The 20,157-nt window shown below is 32.8% G+C and overlaps 3 protein-coding genes across 3 annotated transcripts; all 3 read left to right on the forward strand.

Annotated features, from left to right (window-relative positions):
* Positions 1 to 1,629: 1,629 nt before the first annotated feature.
* LOTGIDRAFT_63600 (hypothetical protein) lies at positions 1,630 to 6,112 on the forward strand (the record flags this gene model as incomplete). Its single annotated transcript, XM_009055890.1, has 6 exons — positions 1,630 to 2,031; positions 3,099 to 3,308; positions 4,120 to 4,249; positions 4,568 to 4,833; positions 5,380 to 5,507; positions 5,905 to 6,112. Coding segments are annotated over 6 exons (1,344 nt in total), but the record flags the coding sequence as incomplete, so codon positions are not given.
* A 737-nt stretch (positions 6,113 to 6,849) lies between these two features.
* Positions 6,850 to 10,269, forward strand: LOTGIDRAFT_215123 (hypothetical protein). The gene is made up of 2 exons (XM_009055921.1): positions 6,850 to 7,698; positions 7,918 to 10,269. Exons 1-2 carry the CDS (start codon positions 7,177 to 7,179, stop codon positions 8,470 to 8,472), a joined length of 1,077 nt encoding a protein of 358 aa, XP_009054169.1. The 5' UTR covers positions 6,850 to 7,176; the 3' UTR covers positions 8,473 to 10,269.
* Positions 10,270 to 10,540: 271 nt separating this feature from the next.
* Positions 10,541 to 19,319, forward strand: LOTGIDRAFT_232118 (hypothetical protein). Its single transcript, XM_009055922.1, has 17 exons — positions 10,541 to 11,064; positions 11,541 to 11,682; positions 11,938 to 12,111; positions 12,352 to 12,485; positions 12,803 to 12,855; positions 13,091 to 13,211; positions 13,543 to 13,623; positions 13,837 to 13,936; positions 14,312 to 14,360; positions 14,544 to 15,294; positions 15,610 to 15,703; positions 16,082 to 16,182; positions 16,483 to 16,609; positions 16,890 to 17,191; positions 17,708 to 17,845; positions 18,154 to 18,249; positions 18,567 to 19,319. Exons 2-17 carry the CDS (start codon positions 11,592 to 11,594, stop codon positions 18,732 to 18,734), a joined length of 2,580 nt encoding a protein of 859 aa, XP_009054170.1. The 5' UTR covers positions 10,541 to 11,064; positions 11,541 to 11,591; the 3' UTR covers positions 18,735 to 19,319.
* Positions 19,320 to 20,157: the final 838 nt, after the last annotated feature.

The following is a 20,157-nucleotide window of genomic DNA, read 5'->3' on the forward strand; positions in this document are numbered from 1 at the left end:
AAAATCTATTTACGAATGGTTCGTTGATAGTTGTGAAAACTTTGGAGCACACTTAGTAAACACAGTGGACTACACACAGTCATGTAAATTGTAAATTTTGCAATACTCATTATTCTACCTAAAATATGATCCACGAGTCCAATACTCAAAAAGCTTTTTGTTGTCAATTCAAAAGGGTAAAGGTCAAGGACACACATCACGTGCAAATTTCTCATTGTAGAGAACAACCAAAAACGAAATGTTTTAAAATTAACCGAAAAAATAATACTACATTATCTACTCGTTTTTACTTAAGATTATTTTTCTGTATTAAAATTCGTTTTTTAAAACACAATTTCCACAGTCTAAAGAGTAAAGTGGCAGTTTTTTTTTCAAATGTTGCAGTTGCTTGTCTTGTCAGCAACGATCTATAGGTACCTATTGGGCTTTAAATGGAGTCATGCAGATTTGGTTTTGCGGAATTTGTAACCTCTGACGCCCAGACTCTCGTCGCAGTGTGCCTATGCATTGACAAAGAGGGGCTGGATGATAGAGGAAACTTTCGCCTACCGAAAGTAGCATACCCGGTGATCACAATGCGAAATTTTACCACTTAAATCACGAAATAGTGGACGACTTCTTTTCTTCTAAATAATGCATCTCAAATTTTCTGTGTTGCCATTATTATTCTAGTAAAAATACCGGGGGCTGAACCTTAAGTCGTAAATTGTTCATACCCCAAAGGAAATAAAATCTCTCCCCTCATGCCTTTTACATAGTAGGCTACATTTTTATCTTTTGTAATTGGTGGTTCGGGAATGAAAGGGAATGCAGCTTAAAGTCTCTTTGGTCTTCGACCTTCACCGTTTCTCACACGACCTTGCTGATAATCGGTGTACATGTGGACAAAATGTGAGAAAGAAAGAAATTATTGTGCAATGCTGGCACACTAGGGTCCGCACGTATTTAAGTAACAATAGTATTAATCAAAATAAACAATATAATTCCCAGAGAAGGTATGGTTATAGCGTACATCATCGAAAATTATAGCAGACGATACATGAGATGACCTTGAGCGTCTGTTTCAAGGTTGGGTGTTTAATAGACCAAACCTAGCCATTGTACCGGAGCTTGGTCATTCCATAACATTTCATTGTTCCATTAGCCCACGTTTAGATGTGGATGTAAAACCTTTATGGAAAATAGTGTTTTATTAAATTGGTTCCAGGGATATTGAATTCACAGCTTTAATTAATTCAAATTTTATTCAAATACGTCAAGTGCCGGTTTCCTATTAAGCTTCTTTTGTGTTATCATATACTTGCGTTTCTGCAGTTGTGTTTAGCTAACTGTCAGTTCTTTGTGTTTCATTTACTCTATCTTTAATGTTTTGGAATTGTTAATGAATTGCATACAGTAAATGTGATTTGGGTTCGATAACTGTGGTGTTTGGTGACAACGTGACTATTAAATGACAGAGGGTTTTTCAAACTAAACATGTTCACGGAAGTGTTATTGTGTTTAATATTCATAATTGGATTAATATACTACGCTATGGCCTTTATTTGGTCGTCGGCGGAATCAAGTGTTCCTTTAATTCCGGGAAGATTGCCTTGTATAGGAAACGCATGGAAACTAGATCTGTCCAAACCGCATATTGTTTTAACAGAATGGGCTAAGAAATATGGAACTATATTTCAAATGAAGTTATTCAATGAAGAAATAGTGGTATTAAATGACTATATGAGCATATATGAAGGTCTAGTCATGAATGGGACAGCATTGAGTGGTCGTCCTCCGATGTATAGAACAGCACAAAATGAACGAAACGAACACTCTATTGTGTGGCAAACGTATACATCGAAATTAATATTTTTACGCAAACACGTTCACCAATCTTTCAAAATGTACGGACAAGGATTAGAACAGTTAGAATATAAGTGCAAATCAGAAATAAAAGAACTGATTCAAAGATTTGAAAGTAATCTGGGTTCCAAAATCGATCCCCAATATGCAATATATGATTCCGTATGCAATGTTATGATGGAATTGGTACGTATACAAATTTTGGGTATTCATTTATATTCATATATATTAGTTGGAGTTGGGATGACATGTCCAGAACGCTCATTTACCAATGAGCTTTATATTCCAAATTAGCCTATATTTCATCTTCGCAGTGCCGCAGATTTGGCGGAAAATTTGAAAATGTATCTTCACTCGTCGATGTCACGTAATTCTTCGTTCCACCAGACAGACTCGACTTATCGGCTGTCCCTCAAACTTACAAATTCGGACTGTTAAATATCTAGATTGCAACCACACAGAACCTCGATTTATTGTACTGACCACCTCGACCAGTAACAGTACCAATCCAAAGTTATAGACGAAAACCTTTTTTACTAATTGTACAAAATTACTCTGTTTGAAGTGCATTTAAAGTTCGAGGTTTTCAAATTACATAGTGGTCGATCTAAAGTTCGTATTTATCTTGTCATATAAAGTTGATAATAATTTAAATGTCACTTTACCCTTTCACTTACAGTAATTTGTGTTGGTTTGGACTGTTCATGATGATTAAAAGAGACGTCTTTCGATTTATTGTTTTAACAGCTTTAAAGGGATTGTAAAGAGTTTTTCTTAAAAAACAATTATGTGTATCGATAGGGAAAACTGAGAGCATCAATTCGTACCATTCCAATTTTTAATCAGACGAGTGTGTTTCTGCAATTCCAAATCGCAAATTTGCGACGACATCAAACATTTAATTATAGTGGAATTGCAGGAACAACAGACGTGCATATATTGATGCTATCAGTGTCCCCGATACACATAATATTTTTATAAACCTATTTAAAATCCTTTAAGGACTCTATAATGCAGGAAAAGCAATGTTATTAACAAAAGCTTAATACGAAAAGATGAATAATCAATGGTGGAAAAGGGTTATCTCTTGGCATTTCTTCTGTGCATTATTGAGATAAGTTCAAATTATCTGATTTTGAATATGCAATGTTCTATGTGTATTCCGACATGCGCAAGGATTTTGTCGGATTTCGGAGAGTGCGCCGTCAAAACAATATGCACGCAATGCTTATGCAATTGTTTTTCTTTTTCAGATTCTTGGCACAAAGGAAGACAAAGAAGCAAAACTTGAGAGAGTCAAAGAATTAAACGTAGCTTTCAATGAAGTATTTGGTTCTGGTAGTTCGAGAAAAATTGACTTCATCCCATGGTTACGTCGTTTTGGAAGTAGAGAACAGACGAAGTTAATGGAAGCACTGAAGTTAAGAGATGACATTTGGAACAAAGAAATTAAAATCTTATTGGTGAGAAAATCTGAATAATGAATTAAAAAGCATATTTGGTTTGGTTAACAATCTCAAACGTTGAAGATTTGGTTAACAATATCAGACTTTGAAGGTTTGGTTAGCAATCTCAAACGTTGAAGGTTTGGTTAACAATATCAGACTTTGAGGATTTTGTTAACAATCTCATACGTTGAAGGTTTGGTTAACAATCTCAGACTTTGAGGGTTTGGTTAACAATCTCAGACGTTGAAGGTTTGGTTAACAATCTCAGACTTTGAGGGTTTGGTTAACAATCTCAGACGTTGAAGGTTTGGTTAACAATCTCAGACGTTGAAGGTTTGGTTAACAATCTTAAACGTTGAAGGTTTGGTTAACAATCTCAGGCGTTGAAGGTTATATTGTTGGTTATAAATCTTTCCTACGATTTGCAATGATTTACAAAAATTCTAATATTGTGTCCCGACATTTAGTCAAGGGCAAATGGACAATAACCCTAAATCACTCACTCAGGGGAAAACGTGAATGTGTGTACATGTATATAGCTTTATGTAACAGAAAATATGTTAAGTGGGAAATTGCTCAATAACATTTGACTTCCTGCTATTATGATGTGCATAGCAGACACTAAGTGTTTTGACATTTTTCAAAAAAGCAGTTTCATCTGACTCGAGGAGATTGAATTTATAGGGGCATAAATGCATGGGAATACTGAGAATATCTTTCATAAGAAAAGAAACAATAGCCAATGTTTTGCTTACCCGACCTCTTCCATAGGGCACAATATGTCCCCTGTATCATGTTTTAAATCTGATTATATTTGGTATTTCAGAAATCAAACAATAACCAGGAAGAAGGTGTAATACAATCATTACTGAATAAAAGGCATGATTCTAATTGTCAAGATATCAATATCACAGAAAATACAGCTAAAGAAGTTTTTACCAATCTTATTCTAGCAGGTTTGTAAGTTTATTAGTTCATTTCTAATAGCTGACTTTTATATATGGCACTCAGAGTGAACCACTGATGGATAAAGTACAGCAGTTAGTTATAGGGATAACCTTCTGGATATTTGTATCGTTGGTTGTTTTATAAGGCCAAATAATATCAGTTATTTGTAATTTTTAATAGTTAAATCTTGCGGTCAATTCTTCTGCAATACAAAAGAAACGTACGATAAGTTCAAACTGCCGACATGTATAGGCGGACCCATTCTGATGTCATGTGTATACCCACAGCTGTTTTGACCAATATGACCAAGATTCTATTATTTTTAGGTACAGATACAACAGCCACGGCACTCACTAGCTTATTACTAATATTCTTGAATTATCCAGAAGTTCAAGACAGAATGTTTCAGGAGATTTCGTCAGTTATTGGAACAGAAACATCACCAAGTTTACACCATCGTGAATCTTTATCGTACTGTGAAGCAGTTTTATTAGAATTATTACGGTATTTGTCTCATGTTCCATTAGCTGTTCCTCATTATTCCATCGAAAATACCGCAATTGGTGGTAAAAACATTCCAGCAGGCCTCACGGTAAGGATCGCTTAAGAAATATCTACAAGATTTTCTTAGTGATATCTTTATGACTCTATTTCACTGTAACAGGCTTTTATTCAGTTGCTGGTACAAAAACTGGATAATCAGCCACGTGAGATCCGACGTGATGCATTGAACTACCGGTGAACCTTACTGGTTGTAGGTGAGTTGGTCACAGGAAATTTGGTCATCTGAAATATGGTTTCAGTAGTATGGGCAGAAGGTATTTTTTGGGGTAAATGTAACTGTGACCAAATTACAATGCGCCTATCTTACTGTGACCAAAATACATTGTGCCCGTAATACTGTGACCAAAATACCTTGTGTCCGTATAACTGTGACCAAAATACCTTGTGTCCGTATTATTGTGACCAAAATACCTTTACCCGCTTTACTGTGACCAAAATACCATGTGCCCGTATTACTGTAACCATAATACTTCGTGTCCGTATTACTGTGACCATATTTCCGTTGACCAAATTTCCTGTTATAGTGCCCCACCCAACCCACTCTTCAGTAATGTTGATCAAATATCTTTTCAAGGTTTACATAAATTTATGGGCATTGCACCATGATGAGAGTATCTGGAACTCGCCATGGATGTTTGATCCTGAAAGATTTTTAGACAGTCGTGGACAGATAATGGCACCGGGGAGTATTGTAAGGAGAAGGTAAGTATCATTATCATTATCAATTATTAATATGGGAAAGTCCGATGACCTTTCTTGTCATCTTTACTCATAGTTACATTCATCCCAGTTGTGGTTTCTGGTATATATACTCAGGAGAAGATCATTTACAAGGAGACTGACGAAAACCAGCTGACAGACAGCATACTCAGAAAATTTAAGTTTCTCCTTATCGTTTTGCTGCATATATTTTTTTTACATGGCCTATACCAGTAGCCTACGTAAAACTGGTTGGAATTTTTCATCAGATAAGTTTAGGCGAACAGCTGGTATGGGACCACAATACCCAAGAGACTTCTATTAGCGCAGCACCTATATCAAGGCTATACTTTTTTCTATGTACATATATTTATAAATCTATTTTGAACTCTATTTATAGATTAATGGTATTTGGAGCTGGCAGAAGGGTTTGTTTAGGGGAAACTTTAGCAAAGAATAGACTCTTTTTATTTGTTACGTCTTTGGTACAAAAATTAAAATTTACACATGACACACGTGAGGAGCTTCCAAATTGTGATCCGAGAACATTTGATATGGGATTAGTTTTACACCCAAAGCCTTTCAAGTTAATGGTTAGCAGTAGAGATAGAGAATCTTCATGACGATATATTTGATGGAATCTGTTTGTAATAAATTTGTACAATTCTTCTCGTTTTATATTAATTCATCCTTCTTCTCCGAAACAGAAACATGGACTACAATAATTATGCTATTAGAGTGGATTGAAAAAAAAGTCAATGTTATTGACTGAATCATATCCTTACCCATAACGTTGCCAACAAAGGGTATTTTTCAGTTTGTAGCAATATCCACATAAAGAATTCAAGTTTCTGTACTTCCTTACGAATGCAGTCGGGTTTATCGTTGTACATATTTGAGACTGATTGGTAAATTTTGAACCACAAGAATATGATAGCCTAAGGTATTAGAATTAAATTGTCATCTACCATCGTCTAACTAACGATTCTGTTCACCTCCATACGAATCGATTATCATGCTCGGAAATTATATCTGAAAATCTGTAGCATATATAAGGTCTAATAGTAATTTAGGTGAACCTCATCTTATAAAGTGGCAAAATTCCCCATACAAAAATTATTTTGGCAACACCGGATTAGCTTTTTAACCAATAAAGGCCTTATCATAACTGAATGAATATTTCCATTATGATTAACTTCCGCTATGAGAATTAATTTTACAATTTAATTTAAAGTTATAGTTATTGAAATAAACTTTAAATGGTTATTTGTAAAGATTATTATGCAGATGTAACGTTCTTTGGCTGTACACAGCTGTGACATTTAGAGTTATTCCCCTTTTCAAACATGGCGCTGCCCTTAAAGTTGTAAATTTTATCAGGTCAGAAAAACGATTGGGCGGCATTTTCCGGTCTAAATATTCCCTGTTTGAAATTTGCTACTATTAGACTTCAGTGGGAGATGATGACCTGAAATAACAACATCCTCTAATCTTGAACAGTTTCGTGTATGCTTTGCCTTGGAACTTGGTGATAGTCGATTCTCATTTATATTGATTGATTTGAAAATAGAAACTGGAACTGTGACTGCCTGAGGAAACTGAAATCTAGTGGAACGAGTGCACAGCCTCTTTGATATGAAAGGTTAAGAGTCAATAAATATTTTCCTTATCCATGATGGAGGATGCAGTCACCTCAAATTTTATATCATCATTGAGAGTTCTATTTGAAATTTTGGATGAAAAACGTGCTGGTTATGTGAGATTCTCGGATATTGAATTGAGGTGGAATGAAGAAGGTGTAAGAGGATTACCCTATGGTGTGTTAGATGCTCTTAGAAAGGTAGTTCCACCTAATGGCTGTCTTACATTTGAACAATTTGTTTCTGGTTTAAAATTGGCTTTAGTGACAAGCGCAAAGCAGAAAGAAAAGGGGCCTCCTCCAAGCTACAATAAGGATAAGGAAAAGATATATGATAGGGCAGGCTACCAAGTTACTAAACAATATGGAGATGAAATTCCTTATTATAAAGCTACATATGTCAGGACTGGACCTCCAGTAACTGTTGCAGTCAAACCTAACAATGCCTTAAATACCAATAGAAGAAGTGGGAGTAGTCAGCACCTAAATGAAAGAAAGGGTGAGGATAATTCCTCTGCTCCTGCTCGACCACCCAGACCTGCTGCTTATAGAAAGGTTGATGAAGCACCTCCCAAGATTCCACCAAGAGATTTGAGAAGAGAACAACAAATCATGAAAGATATTCATCATCGATCAAAATCTATAGAACAAATCAGGGCATACAAATCTGATCCACAATTAGATTCTCATATTCCTACTGGAAACAAAAGATATTCTGAAGTTGATGGCATCTATGCCAATATTAACCAGTTACAGAGAAAGCAGCGTGAAGAGGAACCTGTGAGAAGAGCTCCTGTGCAACGAAAAAATTCTGGTAGAAGACACACCTTGACCAGTGGAGTTGATCATAACCTAGTCATTAGACTCCAACAGCTTGATGAGGAGAAAAACCTTTTACTACAGGGTCAGAAAGTTGTAGATGAAACTAAGGAATGGTATCGAAAACAGCTTTCTCAAATCCAGGAAAAACAAAAATATGCTGGAAAAGTCATGTTCAACAATAATTCACTGGAAGCTCATAGAGAGAAAATCAACTTTTTAAAAGCCAGAATATTTGAGGTGAACCAAAATCTAAAAACATTGATTGAAAGTTCTGAAAAGGGTTTCCCTTTACATATGAATCTTGCCTTAGGATTGACATTTGCCACCAATACCAAAGATAATGGAATTCAAATGGTACGCGAACAAAATAAACTGTTAACAAACGAAGTCAGCACTAAAGATAAAAAGATATCCGTGTTAGAAAGGGAGAAGAGTTCATTAATTCGTGAGTTGTTTGAAGCTAGATCAGGTGGAAAGACCAATTATGATGACACTACATTTATGTAAAACGTGACAAACTATGGAGTGTAATGCAAAGTCAAAAACACTTTAGAAGGTTAAGATTATTTTCATGTCTTATTCAGTTGAAGGAAAAAACTTATTGTGCAGATCAGTAGATACATCCTGTGGAATATTATAGTTTTTATATTAACCTAAGTTAAAATAATTTCAAAGAAAAACTCCTAAGGGGTCTGAAAGGTGCTTTCTATCTATCATTTACAAGTGAATGATATTTTGATCAACAGGGTATAATTCAAAACGTAAACAGGAGCAGTCCAATTCATTTTGAGGTAGACAAATTAAACTTATACTTATACAAGCCAACCACTTTGTAATTGTTTCAAGTAAGCTATCTATTGTTGAAGTGGACTGCTCATGATTAGTTTTGAATTTGAAGTCATGAATTGCTTGACAAGTCTTCTGTTCAATATTACCTATTTCTGCTCAAATATAAATCATTTCATAATGTTTTAGCTTTTCATATGCAAGTTTATTTTCAACTTTTTCTTCACTGCTCACTATGTTTTTTTTTTTTTGCTTTTTGCTCAAAGTTTATTATTATTTCATCAAGGGTATATATAGAGTTATATATAATAAACACCAAATAATATATAATAAACACCAAATAATATATAATAATATAATGTGTCTTAAAAAAGCCTATATTAGAATATTGTTGATTTAAGATCATGTTTTGAAATATTATAATGTTAAAGGAATACGTCTTAGAATGAACATGAAATTTAAGAATTTTAAACTTGGCCAATAAGAGAATAAATTATATCATCAGTATATATACCTGATGTCATAAATAAAATAACAGGATCTTTATATAATCTGATAAATCCAAAAAACTTAGTAATTATCCATAAATATGCAATTAACTATTGAAAAACGCTTAATATTAAGCATTGATTAATAATTACTTAGTTTTATGAATATTCCAGATTTTACAGGGATTCTGTTGTAACTTTATGACACCAGGTAAGTTCGCTGATGAATATATACTCATATTCTTGAGAACTTGAATTCTATGTTTATTTTAAGACGAAGTATCAATTGAATTTCCAGGTATAACATTGAAGTTGCATTATTCTTCATGAATAATTTTCTACATATTTTGTTAATGTACAAAAGTTCTTGCATTAATCAGAATATTTTATGTTGGTGTCATTATCATGCATGTTGTTATTTCAATATTATTATACAGTATTTATGTATCTATTATAGCCTACCCCGCTTGTAGTAAGACTATGTTTTGTTATAAAACAATTGATGTCGCTGGCAAAATAACAATTATCTGGTGTTAAGGGATTAATTTGAGTGCTTAATTGCGTTCACTTTTTAAATTCTGATGCCTCCTGTGTCTGTGTCAATTTTAGAGAGTCCACAAAACCAAAATTGTTACATTGTTATTTTTGACAGCAATATGAATTGTGATTGAAAGGTTTAGAGTTGTGATGAAAATTAGAGTGGTGCCTTTTTTGGTTGTGATGTTTAGTTTATCATATATTTTATGTCTATATTTACACTGTGATGCCTAAATGTTGTGAAATTTTTATCCTATATTTAACTAATTATAATTGTTTTGCATTTGGGCTGTTGATAAAGCTGTAATTGCCAGTATTGTATGACTTCACCTTGTCTTCTAGGTGTTACTTTCTTGACTCTTATTATACCCATTGATGTGAGTTCTAAGAAGACGAAAGAATTTTTGAAAGAATTGAATGAATATTTTTGAATTAAGATATTTAACTGCCACACTATTCATTTTATGCAATAAATAAAATGGTTTTATTCATTATTTGTATTCATCATTTCTTTATTTGTTCCAGAAACGTCTTGCCTCCGAGGGTTATATTTTGAACACAGGTGAGTTGTGTGGATACAATAAAGTGGTCACATTATAAGTTGCATGTGATAAATTGCCGATAACCAGTTTGGAACCTTACGATAATTGCCATAGATCTACTCCACGGAAAAACTTTAGGCACTGAGATTTTACAGTGGTCTGTTGAGACATCAGGCGACTTAGATGAATTACCTCCCATTTTTTTTCTTTTCGCAAATTTTAGGAATTCAAAAATGGATCCGAATTCAGCTTTAAGCAATCCATAGATTCACATTACGGAAAAAATCATAGAAATTTCCCTTCAAAAAAGCTAATGCAGTTTAGCGCACTCTTTTGTTTCTGTAAGTTGAACACCGAAATTCTGGCAACACAGCAAAGTCTCAAAACTCAGTTGCGTTTGACAACAATGGCGCTGTACATGGAAATATGAGAATTATGACAGGTGATCGTTTTCACTTTGCCGATCATCCTTGTATGGAAATTCAGTTTGCAGATAAGTTGTTGAATACAGAGCCTTTAAAAGATACCGATTCATGACTCCAATAACCTTGCCATTAGTTATTAGGTAATGGTGATATCAATTTCGTCATCTGAAACTGAGTGATACTGATAGTGATAGCTTACAGTTACTGATGTGGATGTAAAATTGATACTCAGTGATACTGAGTGATAGACTTCATAATAAATATCAATACTAGTCTCAACCTTGTTATACATACTACAGTTGTACACACCATAGGAATCAGGTTTGTAGTTTATTTAAGGCCACATGCAGCCTATATATAGGCCAAAGCCATAGACGCTAGTTATAGGCCTTATATTGAAGGCAATTCCGAAACATATGCCTCTATTCTTGATTTCTTGCATCTGGTAACTTTCTGACCCAACTCCAGACTACAACTTTCACAATTCCAGAGGCAGGTGTTTCAGATCATGACATTTGTAGGCCTATCTCTATGTGTGTCTGAGATACATACACATACCCTACAGTGAGAGCTTATATTTCCACCTTACCAATTTCGCCAGAAAACATAAGAATGTTACTATCAAGAAGACTTTGGAAGTTTGACCAGAGTAGCATAGTAATGTTATTCAGAAGGATGGGATCATAATCTGGCCAAATTGTCAAGGAATTATTTTGGCTACCACAGATAGCAATGTTTTAGTTTTTGTAGTATCAGTATTAGAATTTGACATATGAACCAAATATAACTTCTTTCAGGTACCTAGACCAGATGTAAGAGTAGCTGTTGATTGAAAGTAGAATATAAAAATGGCTCAAAGAAAAAAGAGCGGTAAAGAATTAGGAACACAGGCCAAGTTTAAATTAAAAAGTGGTTTAAAACCAATTAGAAAGTTTGATGGTAAGAATGAGGCTTACATCACTAATCAATACAAAAATTCACTACAAAAACTTGTTTGTCATGTTTGTGACTATCTTTTCATCAAATGTTTGTGACTAAGAACACATACGAAACTAAATATGGTTATGTTACAAACATAGTTCACAAAAATTTTGAATCCCTACCTTGACTTTTTTTTAAAAGGCTATTTAAATGATAGCAAGCCTTTAATTGATTGAAATTATTGAATTTATAGGGTTCATATTTTTATTTCAGAATCTGATCTATATGAAGTGAGATCTGTAGAGGTTCCAGTTAAACCTGCCCCATTAGAAACAGGTGCTCTGGTTCCTCGCTCAGTTCCAAGTCATTTATTAATGATTTCTATACTGGAACATCTATGTTTTATGTACACTAGAAATGGTAATATGGCTCATAAATTATTTAAAGGTAGGATTTCTCTTTCAACTTGTTATCAACATATGTGAATAACTATTCTTTAATCAAGATATTAACATAATATCAGTTTAAAAGATCCAACCATTAAGCTGGATTCAAACATTTCATTGAACTGGAGAATATTACTGTTTGTTTTGTCTCATTCAGAAAAAATTCCTGGTTTGATTGTCTTGCTATGTAGAATTGGTCATTGTTATAAATAATCATGAATTGTATTTCTATATATTCCAGTATTATGTGAACAGTTAACAAAGTTACGTGTTGTATCACCATTAAGTTGTATTGATGAAATGAGTGGTATAAGATCACACTATAGGTCTTCTGTTCATAATATGATACAAGCTGCAATGAATGATTTACATGAGGTGAGATGGTTATGATATGTAATATTCTGATTAAAATTCCTATCTGCCCTATCCAGACAGGAGGGAGGGGGTGAGGTGTTACTCCATTTGCCACTTATGATCTGAAGACATTTTGCCTTTTAGTTGTGCTCTGTAATCTATTCCAAACAATCAAAACACTTCTCAGCTCACATTGCATGTCAATGTGAAATCAGAATACCTCATATCAGCTAAGAACTTTGGAGTGGTTAAAAGTTTTCAGTGTTTGGATTTCATACAAAAATTTCTTATGTAACTGACTTATAACTGTGATGTTCAGAAATCTGTATATATTTCAGAAAGGAGAGATACTAGCTCTACCTCCAACATTAGAATTTGGTAACATGAAACTGTAAGATTTTTTTTTGTTATTCCTTCAAATATTGAGATAGGAGAGGGGTTATATGGGTCTGTTCCCCAATCTTTTTCATTGAAACCTAGAAAAGAACTTGACATTTTGTAAGACCAGTTATGAACTGATAATCCCCATTGGTAGTCCTGGTGATGTAAAGTTTTTCTAAAATATCTGTCAACAGCATGAGAGCATGATATCCTGAGTGGTGTTTCTTCCCTTTTTTTTTTATTAGAAATCATCAGTTGACAAGAGTAAGAACTGAAGAGTTAATAAGTCTACAAACATCAAGATATGAACATGAATTTATAGAATTAGGAAAGTTAGGTAAAGGAGGTTTTGGATCTGTTTATAAGGTAACTTTTGTAGTTTTTTGTTTCCTGAAATACCAAAAGCTCATTACATGACACAAAAATCACCAATTTATTACCTTTTCACCATTTTCTCTTTTTGCATTATATATCACGTAAGTATTTTTTTCAGGAGAGAGGTAATATAGACAAAAGCCTGTTCCCTAATCCTTTTCATTATTATATGAATAAAATAAACATGACAGATAAATTACAAGCTTTCGCTTTTTTATTTCCAAAATCTTAAAGGTACCAGTAATCAAATTCAACCTTTCAACAATAATGAGTCCAAACCCCACATTACACATGTATTATTTTTCCTATTTTGACATTATAGGTACAAAATAGATTGGATGGAAGAAATTATGCAGTAAAGAAAATCAAATTTAAACATAAAAAACCTGAACATTTATTGAAGGTATGACATGTACCATACGCAATTTAATTTGATCACAAACTTTAGTAAAACTGATATGGACTCTACATATTGGAAGCTTATACGATAAATAAATGAGGATGAAATTTGTCTATATAATGAAATTAGAAATTGAAAAGAAAATATCATCTTGTAAAAAATAACTAATGGACATAAAAATTTCCCATTTATTTTGAAGTATATATATTTCATCAGGTATTAAAAGAAGTAAAAGCTTTAGCTAATTTTCAACATACAAATATAGTTGGTTATAATGCAGCATGGTTAGAATATGATTTCCCTTCAGTTAATACCAGTAAGTCATTTAAACCACCCTGATATAGAAATGGATAAAAAGAACTGCAGTACTTAATTTGATCAAGCTCTCCTGAGATAGAGGCTGTGCATGCTAAACATCTCTTGACAGTTGTAAAGTGAAGAAGCTGGCTGTCATAGAAAAAATATTCATGATTTATACATTGCTTGATATTGCCATCCTCTTAAAGTAATTTTAACTATAAATAAGGAATTTAAAATTTCATCATATCTCTTTCAAATCAAAATGCCCTAAATCAACAGGTATTGTCAAACCAATGATTAAGATACTTTGATGTTACATTAGCTGGTGTATTATTACAATATGAACAAATTAGGACTTAAAAATATTAAAATTTAAATCATTCTTTTACAGGCAGAAGTTCTTCCAGTTTAACTGATCATGATATTTCTCAAGATAAAAGGTATCATCATTATTGTACTTTATATTTCTTAAACAGTTATTTAGTTGGAGAGGGGCTGGCATTGAAAACAGCTTAGTTGTTCAGTAATTTGTTTCTTTGTTTGCTACAGGCTATTTGCATTATAGACTCTGTTAGAATTATATTACATATTAAAAAATAATATAATTATTTTCAATATTTTAGTTTTAGTAATATCCAGGAAGATAATGGTCACAGTGTAGATGTGGAGTTCCATTTAGATTCTGGTAGTGAAGATGAACTCTATGAAAAACAGGGCAAAATAATCCATAAACATTATAATCAATCTATATGTAGAATTACTGAAATCACTGAAATAGCTACCGCACCAGCTAAACAAACATTACCATCAAAAACATTTGAAAAACCTAGTGAAAAATCTCCCAAAACAATCCTAAATTCCATAATTCCAAGTGTCCAGGACCTTTCTTTTAGTGTCCCATCCCTGCCAAAAATCCAAGAGATCCAATGTATGAATTCCCATAAAGACCACATTAATATAGACAACTCAGACTCTAGTGATATCATTTTCTTAGATGAGTCGAATCATCCATCAAATTCCACTCAATCATTCAACGTGGCAAGAAATCATTTTTTAGAGGTACAGAATCTCACTGATGACAATCTCTCTGACTCTGAGTCTAAAAGCTGTGAATTGAACATAGATGACTCAAATGATGAGTTCAAAGTTGTGCGAAAACGTGTTGGACACAGTCACCATATAACAGCCAGTACTGGTGCCAAAACTTCTGGAATTAGTATACCCTATGGTAAAAAAGAGAATACAACACCAAATGCTAGTCCAAAAGATAGATTGGTACCATTTAGAAGAAGTATTAGTGCCGAACCTATTACAAACAATAAGAATATTATAAATGACTTGCAGGAATATTCTGATGATAATTTTCCTTATCATGTAAATTTGAATTTGATTGTTTTCATTGTGGAATTAAAAAGTCACTGTAGATACAACTTAATTTCAGTTGTCTGTGTCACTTTGCAGATTTGAAAAAAGTACCATGAAAGTTTAAACTGCTATTACTTTATTAACCAGTTCAAATAGAACTGAGCTGGCAAAGAAAATATTAAATGACTATAGATTCCCTCTCTAAATTAGTTTGTAGAGGTGGCAGAACATTTTGAGTAACCCTGAATGCTCTTATTATATGATAACTGAAATGAATAAATATAAACTCTTTTCATATTCTCAGCAAAATATATTTTTCTTCAGGCCACAATTACCCTGTATATACAAATGGAATTGTGTGAACAGACTTTACAGAATTGGTTATATGAGAGAAACAGTAAATTGAACTCAATAGAAGGTAATTTACGTTTCAATTGAGAACGATAATTATCCTTTTCTTGGCCTTGCCATGTCCTAACTTGTGTATATCATTTAATTTTGAGGGTTTCTTCAATCACTCTGGGTCTTAAAGACTGGAACATATATCTTATATTAACTTTGGTCATATTTAAAGGTATTGTAAGTCGGCTGATGATTATTGATTATACTCTTATTGTCTAAGTTTGAGACTTTAAATTTTAAAAGGTACTATTCCTTTTTAATTGATTATTTTATATAAGCTTATATCATGAATTTTGAAATGATTAAAGCCATTAGATCTATTGAATAAGTGCAGGAGTTGTGTTTTGGTGCATCTTCTTCAAGCTTGTACAGTGTAAAATTGTTTATATTTTAGATCTGAAATTGTATGAAGAAGATAACATGAGAATTATACATCAAATATTGACTGGTGTAAATTATATACATTCATTATGTTTAATACATAGAGATTTAAAGGTATTCAAAATTGATACCACTGTTTATTTGAGGTTTCAAAATACATCACCATAATTGTAAGCCATTGATTGCCCAGGCAGTAATTAACCTAATGTCATGCATATATAAGAATTAGTGCTCGTCATTGTGTTGATATTGGTAATTATGAATCTGGACTAAGATTTGGCTTAGTTTTTTTTCCATCTTGAATGAATGAATGATGACTTACTTAATGTTAACCACAAGTAATTTATGGCTTGAATATGTATGTGTCTTATTTCAATACAATATATGATAACTGAAAGTTCTTTTTCCTTTTAGCCTAGAAATATATTTCTAGTGGGTAATAATTTACATGTTAAAATTGGAGATTTTGGTCTAGCAACTGAGAATGTTATTGACAGTGATACAAAAGATACCATATTGACACCTTCACCTGATATAAAAGGTAAACAAGGTGTTATTATTGTTCTGTCCCACCATTTGTTGAGTTTGTTAAGACTCTCTCTCAATGGCCTCAGGCCTTATTCTCCAAAACCTAATTATGATGAAATCCAGATTTACATTAATCTGATTGGATTATAAAACTGAATTTAATATTAATTTTGAGGATCGACCAATCATATCTTCATGAGTTAAGTTTTCGAAAATAAGGCAACAGGAGGTGCAAGATACTGTCGTATTTGCTCGAAGTTAGTACAATTGTATGCTCATTTTTTATTTTACAGCTTTTTTTAAATATGATGATTTAACGTCTGGTGTTGGTACTTATCAATATGCAGCCCCGGAACAGTTAACAAATAATCAATATGATAGTAAGGTTAGTATGTTAACATTAACAGTCAATCAATATGCAAAAAAAGTTAGTTTGTTAGCATTAACAAACAATCATTATGATAGTAAAGTTAGTATGTTAGCATTAACAAACAATCAAAATGATAGTAAGGTTAGTATGTTAGCATTAACAAACAATCATTATGATAGTAAAGTTAGTATGTTAGCATTAACAAACAATCAAAATGATAGTAAGGTTAGTATGTTAGCATTAACAAACAACAATATGAAAGTAAGATCAGTATGTTAGCATTAACAAACTATCAATATGATAGTAAGGTCACTATGTAAGCATTAACAAACTATCAATATGATAGTAAGGTTAGCATTGACAAAATCTCAATTTGATAGTAAGGTTAGCATTGACAAAATCTCAATTTGATAGTAAGGTTAGCATTGACAAAATCTCAATATGATAGTAAGGTTAGCATTGACAAAATCTCCATGAAAGTAAGGTTAGCATTGATAAAATCTCAATATTATAGTAAGGTTAGCATTGACAAAATCTCAATATTATAGTAAGGTTAGTATTGACAAAATCTCAGTGTGACAGTAAGGTTACATGGTTTCTTCATATGAAACTTTTTTTGTTTCTTAACACATTTCCAAATTACCCACTTCAAAAATATACACACCTTAGAAGCCAGAAATAGATATCTGCCTTGCCTTTTCTTTTAAATTGTTGATTTTTTTTTTTAATGAATTTTTGTAGAGTGATATATATAGTATTGGTGTCATATTATTTGAAGAATTTCAAGTATTTAAAACAGAGATGGAAAGACATGTATCTATTAAACAGTTAAGAGATGGTATTATTTCTGAGTCACTACAGCAGAATTGGCCAAAAGAGGTAATCTGCTTTCTAATGGAACTAGTTTGTTGAATTTTCAGGAATACTTTTAGTATTATTCAACCTGGTATTTTGCCTTGTCAAGTCAGATGAACTGTGATAGTCACTCAGATTGGACTTAACTGGGGTCCAGTCTTTATACTTGAATGGTCTTGAGTGTCCTGTTTTGACAAAATTACTTCAATCTTTCTCTGCTTGATATTGCCTGTTTTTTCAGCCAAATTCTTATATTAGATGATAAAGTCTCTTTTTTTTTGTTTTGTCAGAATTTGAAAAGAATTCCTAATTGTGTTACGTTCATTTTATAGGCGCAAGCTATAAAAGAAATGACAAGTGTTAAACCTAATGATAGACCAACAGCTAAATATTTATTAGACAGTCAATTATTTCTGTCACCAGATCAGGTAGGGGATAATTATAGTAATAATTTATTAGTGGACCTTTACCGTCCTCACCACTTAAATGACTGTAAATTTCATCACTCATGTCCATCTCTGGTTAATTTGCCAATTATGTTAAAAAGGATAGAGATTTGATGAACTATTTCAAGAAATCATATGCTTCATTTCTAATATAATATATCTTACCAATTTTAGTCTTTTTTTTATTTTCAATACACAAAATTTGCTGAACCATGTTCTCATTCTTGTTATTTTCATTAGAACTGTTCTGTTCTGTTATCATTTCTGATTATGATTTATTTTCACTTTTTTTTTTTAAGGTCATAGCATCTCTACAGAAACAATTATGTGAAAAATCAAACTATATCATACAATTGGAAAAACAATTAAAAGAAAAAAATGATGAAAATTATGAGTTAAAAAGAAAACTAGAGCAAAAACTTGAACAGTCTGCAGCAGAACATTTTTTATTTGAAGCATTCCATTAGTGTTGTGGACGTTTAAGGGATATAGTTGATAAATGGTTGTATAATACTTACAGCTTAATATCAGCTATATGTATCATTTTCCAGAAATATAATCATTATGGCACAGGTAATAACTGTCTGGTACTCAAAAATATAAAAATGCTCTAGATTGTTTTGGTATGTTTTTGTTCAATTATAATCTGACATCGACAATTTAACTCTGAAAAATGTTATGGACAACAGAAATTAAGCTCAGCTGGTATAGCTGCTTTTAAGGCATTCATGGGGATTCCTTAAAGTTAAAGTTATCTATATTTGTTGTGATATCAGAATACTGTGCCTTATCTGCCATTTAAAGTTTCAATACTAAAGAAATACTTAGGTAGAATGTTATTTCAGGAAACTCGCAGTTTCAACATTTAATTAATTCCTGATGTTAGCATAAATTGCATCATATCATATTTGATTTCCCATAGCATAAATTTCAACTAATACCCATAAATTATTCTATCGATATTATTTTTTGAAATACACCCTTTTCATTCTTAATTTATTCTATGTATTATCATTGTTATTAGTATTCTTATTACATTGATGATTTTTTTTATTTTATGAGTTCTTTAAAACTATGACAGAAAGGCTCATTGTTGGCCTTCCTACCCTGCAAAGCAAACAAAATGTCTCACTCAATCAGCGTCTTTCCTATGGATGTCAAAAATTCAATTCAAAGTTGTTTTGGTCGTTTTGTTAAGAAACTAACTAATAGCTGGTCTATTATAACGTAAAAGCCTATTGTTGGCCTAAATACCCTGCAAAGCAGGATTTGGTAGCTTTTTTTTCAAACTTCTACCCACTAAATAGTCCCAAATCGGCGGCCATCTTTAGTCATTTTGGTCAAGAAAATTAAAATTGAATAGTTTTCTCTGTTTTGGCTAAATTGGAACATGGGGATCCTAGAGATGCCAGAAATTCAATTCAAAGTTGTTTTGGTGGAAAACTAGAGACGAAAAACTTGTCCAAATGAAGCCATTTCGCGACAACTCCTACTTTGAGAGGCTGTAACTCTCTAAGAATCTAAGTGTATCCAATAGACATAGCTGGTCTATTGTGACGTAAAGGCCTATTGTTGGCCTAACTACCTTGCAAAGCACAGCTCTGTAGCACCTACCGTGTGCCTACGGTAACTGTTTTTCAAAGTTTCACCCCGCTTAATTGTCCCAAGTCGGCGGCCATCTTTAGTCATTTTGGTCAATAAATTTTAAAAAATAGTTTTTTCTCTGTTTTGGCTAAATTGGAACTTGGGGGTCCCAAACGGTGGGTTCGTTTTGCCGCATTGCCAAACTTGCCGCATCGTGCCCAACTGCACAAAAACGTTCCAATTTTCAGTCAGACGTCTGCGGTTCTTGCAATTCCACTAAAAGTAAACGTTTTAGGACACCACTCT

Source organism: Lottia gigantea (genome assembly GCF_000327385.1).
Source record: "Lottia gigantea unplaced genomic scaffold LOTGIsca_26, whole genome shotgun sequence".
NCBI lineage: Eukaryota > Metazoa > Mollusca > Gastropoda > Lottiidae > Lottia > Lottia gigantea.